The 13475-nt window shown below is 38.6% G+C and overlaps 1 protein-coding gene across 30 annotated transcripts in view; it reads right to left on the reverse strand.

Moving 5' to 3' along the window:
- Positions 1-9281: 9281 nt before the first annotated feature.
- The window catches only part of KIAA0586, a 137051-nt gene continuing 132857 nt past the window's right edge, over positions 9282-13475 (reverse strand). For 23 of the 30 annotated variants that reach the window (XM_082735041.1, XM_082735037.1, XM_082735040.1 and 20 more), the window contains one exon: positions 9282-9625. In XM_082735041.1, coding sequence (XP_082591167.1) covers positions 9474-9625 — 152 coding nt within the window. In that variant the 3' untranslated portion in view covers positions 9282-9473. The remainder of the gene's footprint in view (positions 9626-13475) is intronic. The other 7 variants (XM_082735013.1, XM_082735027.1, XM_082735026.1 and 4 more) reach the window with 1 other exon arrangement.

Consider the following 13475-nt stretch of genomic DNA (forward strand, 5'->3'; position numbering starts at 1 on the left):
CATAAGAAGGGCGTAGATGTGGAGGAGGTATGGAGGAACCCCCATATTTGCATACAAACTCAAATCTTTAGCTAATTCCTGAAGTGCACATGTGCTGGGTGAAAAGCCAAGGAACACAGTGAAAAGCAATGGGTAGAAGCCTGAAAGAGCTGAGTAGAGATGTCAACAGTTGCCTGATGCTTGAGAGATGGACTTCAGGATTCAACTCAGGGGGGGGGTTGGTAAACAACTTGAGCATCTCGCTGAAACCCTAGAAGGGTCATAGTTTAAGAATAAGAACCCCATCCAAAGGTTAAAGGCTATGCCTTTTTTTTTTTTAAGATTTTTTTTAAAAAACTTATTTATTTGACAGAGAAGATCACAAGTAGGCAGAAAGGCAGGCAGAGAGAGAGGAAGGGAAGCAGGCTCCTTGCTTCACAGAGAGCCTGATACAGGGTTCGATCCCAGGACCTTGGGATCATGACCTGAGCCAAAGGCAGAGGCTTTAACATACTGAGCCACCCAGGCACCCCAAGGCTATGCTTTTTAATGCCAACCCTATTAAGATTCAAATATGAACTCCTACCTGAATTGCCTAGGACTCACTTAAACCTGAAAAGATCTCAGGTTTAATCCCTTTTTGTTTTTGTTATTTTTTAGAACATGGCCTACTTCTACTTGTACAAGTCCTTATAATGCTCACATTGCTAAGAGATAAATCTAATAAGAAATGCTGCTGATTTGAGACCTCAGATCAATAAATGTAATTTTTGATTCTTAGATTCATTATATTCCTACAAATGCTATCTTGTCCTCCATTCCGTCCATGAGTAAATATTTTATGGTGGTGGATATATATGCAACCTTCTTTAGTAACCAGGAGAATTGGTACATGAGCCAAAAATCATGGGACTTGAAGACTTACAGAATTACCGTCATATTTTTCTCAATGTCCAAATAAATCATCTCAATGGTTTGAGTTTTCCATGAGGATCCAGTCTAATATAACTGGTAGATATGAAAGGCTGTGTTCTCCTGATCTAAGTTGTTCATGGGATGACTTCAAGTACCTCTTAATAAAACCAGCAGAAAAGGGACATAAAGTATCTAAAGAAAAGTTACAACTAGACATAATTTTGGTCTACATAATTAGAAATTTGTGGCTATATAACTATATAATAACTATAAAATTTGAAACTAAGTAATTTTGATCATGATCTGTTCATAGGTAGATACTCTCTGTCTTCCAAAATAAAAACTAGTCTGTCATATTCAAGGCCCCAACTCAGAGACAACTGAGAGAATTTTCAGGATTGCCTGTACAAGAGCTTACAAAGACATGAGACCAGGGATGTTAAAGTACCCTTTGCATATCCCTAACTGTGCCCCTTCCTCTCTAGTTGTCCAAGAAAGACAAGAATGCCTGATAGGGAGTGTTAATTGAACAGAGGTTTACACCAGAAGTTTATTACCTATCTGAACAAATCTCTTGATTTGGTAGCTACAATATACCCACCCTGCATGTGGGGGCACCAGTGGCAAACTAACTGATCAAAACTTCTAAGGGCACCCAGGTGGCTCAGCTGGTTGGGTGTCTGATTCTTGGTTTCAGCTCAGGTCATGATCTCAGGGTTGTAGAATTAGCCTTGCATCTAGCTCTGGCTTGAGATTCTCTCTCTCCCTCTCCCCCTGCCCCTCCCCTTGTTTGCACATGCTCTCTCTCTCTCAAATAAAAAAATAAATCTTCAAAACAAACAAATTTTTGTGCTTGGCTGATTAATGTTTACTTCTGCACTAACTCTGCATTCCACATGCCAAACAATCCCTGATACTTTTAGGCAACACTCAGCTTTTCTGTCAGCTGGTTGTCGTACTGATTTTGAAATCCTATTGTCTACTTTGCACACTTCAATTCAACATCATTCACATTCTAATCCCACCACCTACCAGCCCTTCTAGATGAGTACGAATCAATCACTTTTAGTGGTACCTTCGGCATAAAGAATGTCTAGGTCCTACTAAAGCTACACATATGCCTTCCCTATTACTCAGAAATATACCCCAAAGAAATGAGTGCGTCTGTCCATCAGAATAAATATACAAAAATATTCAAAGCAGTTGTATTCATAGCAAAGAGTGGCAACAACCCAAATGTCCATCAACAGTAGGATGAATAAATAGATTTGGAATATTTATACAACAGAATGCCACATGGCGATAAAAGAATTGAACAAACTATTGCTATATTCAAATGCATGTATGAATCTCATAGACATTTTGTTGCACAAAAGAAGTCAATAAGAAATGAATGTATATACTGTATGATTCCACTTATATTCAAGAACAAGCAAAGATAACTGATGATGATAAAAGTCAGAATGGTGGTTATCTCGGGAGGAGGAGGCGTGTGTTTTGACTGGGAAGGGGGCAGAAAGGAACCTTCTGAGGTGCTGGGAAATGTTCTGTCTCTATGTAGAGGTAGTTACGTAGGGATATCACATACATGAAAATTAACTGAGCTCTCACAACGAGTACTTTTCTGTATAAATTATATACTGTAGTAAAAAGTAAGAACTATACACATGGAATGGCAGGTCAAATCTTAGTCAATCCTGATTTAATACTATTTGTAGATGGCTCTTATCTTAAAAATGACAAAGGCATTTCCTATGCCAGACACACTGTCACCACTGAATATGCCGCTATCTAAGCTGCTCCCTTGCTTAATGTTTAATCTGTCCAAGGAGATGAACTGATTCCTTGGACTGATTTTGCACTCTGGCGAAGGAAGAAATAATAAACAATACAGATTAATAAATATGAATTTTGAATTACTGACAACTTTGGGATGTTATGGAAACAAGGTATATCTTTTCCTTCTTACGCTACTGATAAAAAATGGTAAAGATTTGGGGTGCCTGGGTGGCTCAGAGGGTTAAGCCTCTGCCTTCAGCTCAGGTCATAATCCCAGGGTCCTGGGATTGAGCCTCACATCTGGGATCGAGCCCCACATCTGCATCTAGCTCCCTGCTTGGTGGGGAACCTGCTTCCCCCTCTCTCTCTGCCTGCCTCTCTGCCTGCTTGTGATCTCTGTCTGTCAAATAAATAAATAAAATCTTTTTAAAAAACGGTAAAGATTTTAAAGATTCATATAATCTATTCAATATTTAAAAATGCATCTTTAAGGTAGACACTCAAAGACAACCTATTCCCTCAGAAACTAACAAACTCCCTTGTTAATTCTCATGCTAAATAAGCAGGTTTTATTATGCAGACTGTAAGTTTTAACCATTTAGACTGGGTATAACTGGCTTGTAACAATGAACCCAACCCTCTGAAAAGCAATATTGACAATTACAAAGACATGTTCTCCAGGAAGACAGTTTCTGACAATCTCCAGACAGCTGCTTGGGAGTACTACAATCCATCCCATGGATATTAATTAAATTGCCCCCATGATTGTTTGCATAATGAAAACAATTAAATTCCATAGTAAACAATAAAATGTATTTTTCAAACTTTAACCAGGAATTGGTAGAATCATGTCTTACCTATAACTAATATAACTCGGGTAAGCCTGAAAAGGCAAAACAAAATACAGAAACTCCTTCTCAAGGTCCTGTGAGCATTTATAAATAAATTTTAAAAAACTATCCTGGTCTTTAGGCTATAAACATGTATCAACAATAATCTGTAAGTTTTCAGAGTGATTAAAACCTATTCCTTGAAAAGCTACTGATGTGACAGAAGGAAAACATTGCTAGACTCTGTTTCCAACCCAGGGAATTCCTACTTTCCTTACCGGTGAGTAGGGAACTCATTTCACTGTAATAGTTATACAAGAACTCAGCAGGATTTCTCTCCCAACACAAAAACTTTACTCTCCATTCAGGAAGGAGAGAAAGAACAAATGAGATAATGAAGTTAAAACTTGTCCCAACATGGGACTGGCAAACTACAAACCATGGGATAAATCTGGCCTGCATACTGTTTTCATATGGTCCATGAGGGGGAGAAAAAAGTGCTTGCATCATTTTAAAAGCATATTAAAAAAACAAAGAAGAAAACAGAACATAGACTATGTGACAGAGACCACATGTGGCCTGCAAAGCCTATATAAAGCTAACTATCTGGCTCATTGCTGAGACACTTTGCTAACACCAGTGCTAAACTATCAAATATCTGTAATCTGCCTTCCCCTACTATTTTGTCACTAGTGTTAATGGCCACACAATCACCTCCTCAGAACTCAAACTTTCTCCCTAGGACAAGATGCCCTCAGTCATTGAGAAGAACTCTGCCAGTTACTGTACTTGGGGGTATGCAGACCTAGCTAAATATTGTCAGAAGCTTATTTAGAATATTATTCTTATCTTCAATATATTCAGATCACTTTTTGGAAAGGGACATTCTCTAAATCTTCATATGACTTCTAGCACAGTGGCCAGGTCTGCTAGAAAAAGAAAATGTGTGTTAAGTAACAAAAATGGCCACAAATTCTTGCCAACCCGCACACATGCTCCCTTCCACGTGACTGTGCGGATCTTCCTGCCCGAAGAGACAGTGTATTTCTCTGCTCCCTGAGTCTGGGCTCGGACATGCGATTTGCTTTGGCCAACAAGACAATAACAACTTGATACAAACAGAGGCTTGTAAACAGCTTGCACACCAGAGCTCGCCCTCTTGCTGTTCTCAGGAACCCTCACACCAGCATCGTGTAAATGAGCTCAGGCTGGCCTGCTAGACGCTCGGACACATGGCCCAGATCCCTGTGTGGCCTCGCCAACAGCTGGCACCCACCAGACGTGAGAGTGAGGACCTCAGCTACCAATGGACTGTAATGTGTGTGTAAAGCCAGGCAATATCAAGAGGAACAGGACCAGTCTGGGCTCAGATTGGTCCCAGCTGGGCTCAACCAAACAGCTCATCCACAGAATCATGAATAAATAAATAGTTGTTTTACGCGGTAGTTTGTTTTGCAAACACAATGATACAGATGCAAAAATGCCTTAGAACATTATCAGACTGAAGCTTGGGTCATCTTGACAACAGAACGGTCTACCCAGGGTTTAATATGTTATAGTGAAAATGAGCTTCCAACTCAGATCGATGGGATTTCCACTCCCATGAGTGACTGCGAGTTGAGGCTAACCAAATCCCTTGCCAAAGCAGATGGCTGAGAGGCACAAACAGCCTACCCGAGACCTTCAGCTCCAGCAGGCGATTTTGGGAGGGCAAACTCCACCCAACACAATGAAACCTGACGGAACTTTTGTTGTGTCCACTCAAACTGACTCACTATACTGGGCAACTGCCTTCCTGTTCTATACTCTCTGGGACTCTACTTTCCTTCATTTGCCCCCTCCCTTTTCCTTCTTTTTCCTTGTTTCAAAGAATGATCAGACCATGACCTCCTCCGCTAGACTGACCTCGTGTTGAACCTGTTATCCATTGGGAACTCCAAAGCACTGAAATCATGGGAACACCTCTGCTTAGTGCTAGCAAACAACCCCATCAAGGATAGGATCTGAACACGTCCTCTATACTTCAGAACATACAGAAAATACTTCTAGAACCAGACACTCAGACAGTTGTCACACAGAATTACACACAGCAAGTATTTTATCCAAAGAGCAAAATCAACCCAATCACCTCTTAAAATAACCTGGGAGTCTATGGTACTGTCAGAACCCATGCAGTTATTGGAGAAAATGACCAAAGGAAATAAAAATACACAGCAAGCTTCCTGAGCAATTCCCTGCAACTCTTTCAATGGTACAAAATACCTCCTATACCACAACTTACATACTTACTCCTAAGGTAACACATTATGAAAAAATAGAAAGGAAAAAATCTTTGTTTGGGAAAGTATGCTACAAAATGTCCACTGAAATAGTATCATTGTCTGAATAATTTAGGGAAAAAGACACACTTTCAACGATACCTATAGACCCTATCAATTATGTAGTACCAGGCCTGTTCTTGGGATTTCTTACTAGCTACTATGAAGATTTAAACCCTCTTTAGTCCCCACCATCTGGGTCTCTTCCGAGGTTTCAATGGAGTGACCTCCCGGAGGTTAGAGGAGCCTATTGATTTCTTGAGGGGCTTTTACCTTGTTTAGAGGTTCCTGAACTCAAGAAATGTATCAGGAACTTATCCCGCACTATGACTGAAATTATAAATGAGACCATTCAGATCACAGACACCCAGTGAAAGAGCACTGATTTGCTCATTCCCTTGGCAATTAATGGACCATCACACAGTTTTACAATATTTATTGGCCTCACAAGGGGGCATCTGTACTCTGGCTAACATATCCTATTGTTTCTAGGTAAACACTTCAGGACAAGAAGAAAAAAAATCTTTTTAAAAAATACATACAAAGGCTAATTATTCTCAAAGTTTTGACAGTCTGTGACTTGGAATCTACTCTCCCAGCATGGGCTAGGTCCAATAAAAGACTGGCATTCTGAACTTTTCTAAACTATAATGATGGGATCTCTCATGATAATAATCCTGTTTGTTTTTCTCCATTCCATTTTTAAGACTGTCTTTAAAACTACGGTGGAACTGATGTCTGATGACCAAATGATGATTCTATGGTAGGAAGAGACTGAATTCCTTGTGTTTAACCTTCATACCCTAGGAGAGGCAGATGACCAAAGGGAGGGAGGACATAGCCTTTACAAGGCTATCCAGCGTGGTCCGTAAGTAGACCACACTTCATGCCCATGTCCTTCACACTCAATTTTTTTTTAAACAGGTACACATATGGACAGAGGGTAGAAAAGGGTACTGCAGTGGGATTTCTCAGCAGCATCACAGAAATACTAATAAGGATTCAGCCATCCACTATTGTCCTTTACTCACCTGCAAGGAAATGCCATAGCATCAGGGCATTTTTTAAAAGAGAAAAATGTTCCAACTACAGAATTATTCTTGGATTAGGGGTGGTAATCCACCATGAACTATTTTGTTTATTTTATAGAAAAATGTTTTGAGTTTTTAAATAGAAAAGCAATAAAACTGATCTAAATATATATTTAGCATTTAAGAAGCAAAATTAAGAGACCAGGAATAGGTAAGGGATAAGAAATACACTGACCTAATCATCTTTTAAAAATGGAAACATTCATGTAGGACCTATTAATGTGCACAAAAGGCAAATTTGCTTTAGGAACATTTTGAATACCTGCTATCCTGATGTTAAGGCATGTAAGCCAAGCAATATTCAGCCTTGATCTTCACATGTTTGTAGCACGTTTCCTAAATAGTTCATTCTAGAAGTTGAAATTATAAAATGAGGTTTCTTAAAACTTGTTACATCAAAAATGCCATTTAATTTATTTTACACACACAATTTATTCCAAAAGGATTTGAGGTGGTTGGCGGGGGAATACATACAGGAGTAGCCCTGGCCAGAAATCCCATCAAACAAAATACTGATGAACAGACAAAAAAAAAAAAAAGTACCCCCCCCCCAGAAAAGTTTAAGCAAATGAGGAGTGGAATAAATCAAAGCTTATACTTCTACCCTAAAATTAGCAAAGGTGAGTTTCCTACAGTTGGTGGGGGTGGGGGAAGAAACGACCAATACCTTTAAAAAATGCTTTTGCTAAAATTAAGAAACATCCTTCTCAGAAAGCAGCAGCTGTGAAAATGAGAAACCAAGGTGTCCTGTCCAAAATGAAGCAGCGTTCACCCTAGCTAGAGATTTGTAGATGAACATCAAATACCAAGTATGATACAGAGAATAGCATTTTTCTTCTACTTGTTTCATGGGAACGATTACAAGCAGAGCTGTCCAAAAAGCAATACCAAAGAAAAATGGGTTCTAAAGTGAAACCTAAAGCATTTCAGTTACAGAATATCCAAGAAGCTGGAGGAGCTGACATAGGAAGAAATGTGCGTGGAAGGCTGACACCTCTCCATAGGTTTTTGCAGCTTCTGTCTCTAGTGAGAAGACATCCTCAGACTCTTCCAGAATTCCCCAGGCAGTGGGCCCTACTAGAAGCTTAAGGAATTCTACATTGCTCTTGAGAAATTTTTAACTTCGGAAGTATATTTTAACCACCTGGGAAGGTCTTTTTTCTTTTTTAATACCAATGCCCAGGCCCTATCACAGATCAGTGAGGTCAGCGTCCCTGAGAATGGAACAGAGGCGTTTTTAAAGCTCCCAGAGACTCTAATGTGCAGCCAAGGTTGAGACACACCAAGGAACCCAGGCAAATGCTGAAAAAAGTCAAGGACGAGTATAGTGACTGTGTGTTTGAACTTCAGTTATGACAGGAAAATATGTTCAGGGAGATGAGGCATTTTTGTTTATGTTTAAGTTTTTGTTTTGTTGCTAATTCTAGGCTACCCTACTTCTCACTGGGCTTACCCTCTGGTGTAAGATGCTTCAGTTCCTCAAGATGATGACACCCACCATTAACTGAGCTCTTATCTGGTGCCAGGCACTGTGCTGAGCATCACCCCCAACATTATCGATAATCCTCATTATCCTGCAAAACAAGTATTAAACCCACCTGCCCAGGCAGCCATGAAGAAGGGGCTTATCTGCTCTCATCACAGAGCAAGAAGGTGAAGCAAGGGAAACTAGAATTTCAGTTATGCTTTGGTTTTCTTTCAATTTTATGTGTTTATGTTTCGAAAGGTAATTTAGTCACATTTCACAGATTTGTAAAGTATAAATGTTTATAAGGCATACATGGAAGGTATAAAAAAATTAACCTCACTTAATTTTTTCCATCACATTGAAGTTCAAATACATAGTGGCTTCAGTCATCCTTGACTCCTATCACCTAGCCACTTGGTCCTCCTTCCCAGAAACAAGTTAGCAGTTTCCTGTTTATCCTTCCAAATACATTCAACGTGTCATTAAGCAAATGTATGTATGTATGTGTACGTGTGTGTACATACCACACATTTGGATTCCCCTCCCCACTGCACATGATGGGAGCTATTTTGCCCCCAGTTTTTTTTTCACTTTAACGATATTTCTCAGAGACAATTCCACATCAACATGTAAACATTTTACAATTCTTTTTTTACTACATAGTACTCCATTATACAGATATGCCACAACTTTTTTAGTCAGTCCCTTATTGACAGACATTAGATTGCTGCCAATTATTTGTTGTTACCAAAAAATTCAGAATGAATAGCCTTGAGCAACATCGTTTCATAACTACAGATAATTATATTCATAGAATACATTCTTACATGTCAAAAGTCATGCCCTTTCCACTACGCCAAGCTGCCTCAGGATTCTAAAAAATAATTCAGACTCACAATGATTCATATTTAAATTATTTTATTTAAAAATTTTACCTAAATACCCAAATTGTGTTTTTAAATTTAATAAGAAATTAGAAATTGTTTTTCAGAATATGCTCAAAACACCAAATAGTTTGAGACATGGTTTTATGCTTGAGAAAAATGACTTCAAAACCAGTGGCACAAACACTATGCTGGCTCTGACTTCCCTTTCAGAAGGTATCTGCTCCTGAAGAGTCCGTGTCCCCCTGGATGGTGCTGATGCTCAGAGACTGAGAATAGTCCTCCAGCTTCACTGAGGGCAGCGTCACAGACATCTTGGTGGGTGACGTCTGCGAAGCAAAAAGTGGTACCGCTTTACCGCCTGCAAAAAGGAGAAACACATTCAGCTAAACAAGCATATCCTGAGTATTTAGATGCTATAAGCTTTCTTGATTAATATCAGGCGAGGGCATCCAAACAAGGATTGCATGAGATCATTTCTTTCCTCAAGGAGCTCAGAGCTCAGAACTTCTCAGAGATAACATACACCTTCCTCCTTTCTTCTCACTCCCCTAGACAATTATGGACAACATTTTAAAAGTAGGTTATGATCTGACTATTTACACTCCCCTCCCCAACATTCGTTTGTTGAAATCGTAATGCCTGATGTGATAGTATTAGGAAGTGGGGACTTTGGGAGGTGCTTAGGTCATCGGAGGGGAGCCCTCATGAATGGGATTTCTAGAAGAGGTCTTCCGCAGAGTTTTTTAGCCCCTTCCACCATGTAAACACTCAGTGGAAAAAAAGAAGAAAAAAAAAGACAGTGAGAACCAGGAAGAGGAGATTTATTTTGATTTCTCCAGAAGTGTGAGGAATAAAATTTCTGTTGTTTATAAGCCACCCAGTCAGCAGTATTTTGTTATGGTAGCCTGAATGGATTAAGATGATACCCAAGTGCCAAATGGACTAAGATGATACCTAAGATGTACCCAAGTTGTGGTAAAATTGATAAATGCCAGGGAAGACCAGGTAGGGATCAGAATCTAGTCTCCTGAAACCCAGACTTACCCTCTTACTCACTATATGTATGACCTCAGCAAATTGCTTCACCACTCAAAATTTCAGTCCTTCCATGTTAAATGGGTTACTAGTACCTACCTTGCTGAGTGTAATGAGGACAAAATAGTATCGGTAAAGAGCCTGACAACAGAGCTTAGCAATTAGCAAGTGCTTGAAAACTCAGAGCTACCAGTACCACTAACCAGTACTATTTAGTATAGTACTCGCGCTACTATCATTACGATTACCATCAAGTAAATAGCTAAGTCTAATTTTAAAAAAACACACTGGAACAGCCCTAAAATAAGGATTTGCTACTAAGTTACAAAAAGAATGTGACTTTTAAAAAAAAAGTGATATGAACCATGTGAAAATCATCTGAGGTCAAAGGTTGCCAAGGCACTTTGTTTACCCTTTTTCCTACTCCTACAAAATGAATGCTCACCTCAGGATCATGTCATTAATGCTCGTTTCTGAGTGCCTAAGAGTGCTGTGCTATTAGTTAACAGAACTGATAGAAGGGAAACAAGGTTAAAGGAAAAAAGTAATAATAAAGTGATCATTCAAATAACATTGACATTTGACTTTGGAAAGTACTTTTTTTCTGTAAAACAGACTTTTCTTCATGACTGCTACATTTAACCAAATACAGAAAAAAAAAAAAAAAAATCTCCACTCCACGGACTGAGAGTAATGGGAGGCAATAAAGAAGCCAGCCCATGGCAGAGGAGACAGTCTGGATGAAGAATTCATTAATATGTTAAACATAAATCCAGAGTTGACCATAAATGTAATCTATCTGCCTCTACCTTAACTCACTTCTTTAAGTTTAAAGCACACCATCTAAGAACATGAAGAATGCCAACTTGCTATTATTTAAGACACAAAAACCCCTGTTTCAGATTTTATGGCTTTACTATATATACATAAAAACAACTTATCTTTAATAATCTTAAAGAGATTTCTGAGTCAAGAGCGATAGTAATTTTTCTAAAACTCCTTTATATTTTTCAAGTAGTGTTCACAGTAATAAAGTGGAATTCTCCACTACATTTTATAGGGACTACGGTAAAAGTAGACATTTTCAGAAATTTCAGTGATGATTTAATCACAACTGTCCAAGATAATCGAAGTATTTGTAAAAGCCAAACTCCTTCACATTAGGAAGTCTTACAAAGACTTAATATTATACCATTCCTTTTTGTTATTTGTGTTAATTTCATTTTTTAATATAAAGGAGGGACAGAGAATAAGAATTGGCAACATTATAGCAACATCACAAATTATAATACCACAGTATAATCTTCTAAGAAGAAAACAAGCCTTATGTCAATTTGAATAGAATAAATATTTTAAATAAGGAGAGGCTTTTTGAAATTTAGTTCTGTCAGGATATGATAAATACTAAAATGAAGACGCAATAAAAACTGCTTTAAAAAAAGATCTTTAGGGCGCCTGGGTGGCTCAGTGGGTTAAGCCGCTGCCTTCGGCTCAGGTCATGATCTCGCGTCCTGGGATCGAGTCCCGCATGGGGCTCTCTGCTCAGCAGGGAGCCTGCTTCCTCCTCTCTCTCTCTGCCTGCCTCTCCAACTACTTGTGATTTCTGTCAAATAAATAAATAAAATCTTTAAAAAAAAAAAAAAAAGATCTTTATAGGACATAAGCATTACTTAAATGTTCTGTCATTTTACAAAGTCAAGATTCAGAGCACACAAAATAACCAGGAAAAGTATCCAAGATCAAAGCTTACTTCATCAATAAAGTAAAAACAAATATAAAGTATAACCAACGCCAAGAGCAAAATTAATCTTCAACCCATAAAAGCTCAATGTCACCTTCCCCTACTAAGTAAAGGAATGGAAAAAATTCCAATTTTTTCCATTCCTTTACTTAGTTGCCTATCTGTCAAAACCCTACTGATACCAGATATTCTTTTTTCTGTTACGTCACAAAACTGCTTTACATGTACCTTCCTTTTCTACTATGTGTACTAAATTACTGAGTAAATTGCTCAATGATGTAACAAGAGCTATAACTTTTTTTGGATCTCAAAGATATTTGCAAGTCTCAGGGAACATATTAAATTCAATCACTGCAAAGTTATGCTATTTCTCATAGTTAATGCCTTCTACTTACACAGCAATTCATAATTGCAAAAATCTTTCCCCATCATCTTACCTCATCCTGACAGTAAGTCTGGGAGACAGAGAAGGCCACTGAGGCAAATGGACAATAAAGTGGGCTTTTCCAAAGCCTACTCTCACCAACTAAACATCCCTACAAGCCCACGGTTCTGAGAGATTCACAGATGAAGAAGAAATTGTGATCATCCTCAAGAAGCACAGAAGCTAGAAGCAGAGACAGACGTGTACAGCAATAGTTAGTTAGTGACAAGGAAGTTAAAATGACATAGAATAAATGAAACAAGATGTGATCAGGAGGGAGACAAACCATAAGTGACTCTTAATCTCACAAAACAAACTGAGGGTTGCTGGGGGGAGGGGGTTTGGGAGAGGCGGGTGGGGTTATGGACATTGGGGAGGGTATGTGCTATGGTGAGTGCTGTGAAGTGTGTAAACCTGGTGATTCACAGATCTGTACCCCTGGGGATAAAAATACATTATATGTTATAAAAATTTTTTTAAAATTAATAAATTTTAAAAAAGAAAAAGTGAGTAAGTAACACACAAAAAAAATGACATGGAAGTAGCAGTTGAAGTAGGATTTCAAGGATGTGGAAGGTGATGAAGGAAAACACCAACAAAATAAAGTCAATTTGAAGTCAGTACTTTTTTTTTTTTTTTTAAGTCAGTATGTTAAAGGAACTCTGTTCTGAAATCAAAGTACTAATTGGATTGAAGTAATGGTGAGAGAGAAGGCTGTAAAGGAAGGTCAGGGTCAAGTTCTGTAAACAACGATGAGTCACAAGATTCTGAACAGAGGAGTTGGATGACCAAATATATTTTAGAAGAGAGAATTCAAACAGCTGTGTGCAAAATAAGGAGAGACAAGAGAGATCTATGGAAATCGTCCACTCAAGAACTGATGATCCTTGCCCCTGGAAGTAGATTCAAGGTTTTGGCGGAAGACTCCCAACTTATAATTAAGTATGGTCCTGAAATTACAGGGTTAGTTGACTGATTAGGCAGTAATGAGAACACAAACCAGCCTGA

Source organism: Mustela nivalis (genome assembly GCF_964662115.1).
Source record: "Mustela nivalis genome assembly, chromosome: 6".
Classification (NCBI taxonomy): domain Eukaryota; kingdom Metazoa; phylum Chordata; class Mammalia; order Carnivora; family Mustelidae; genus Mustela; species Mustela nivalis.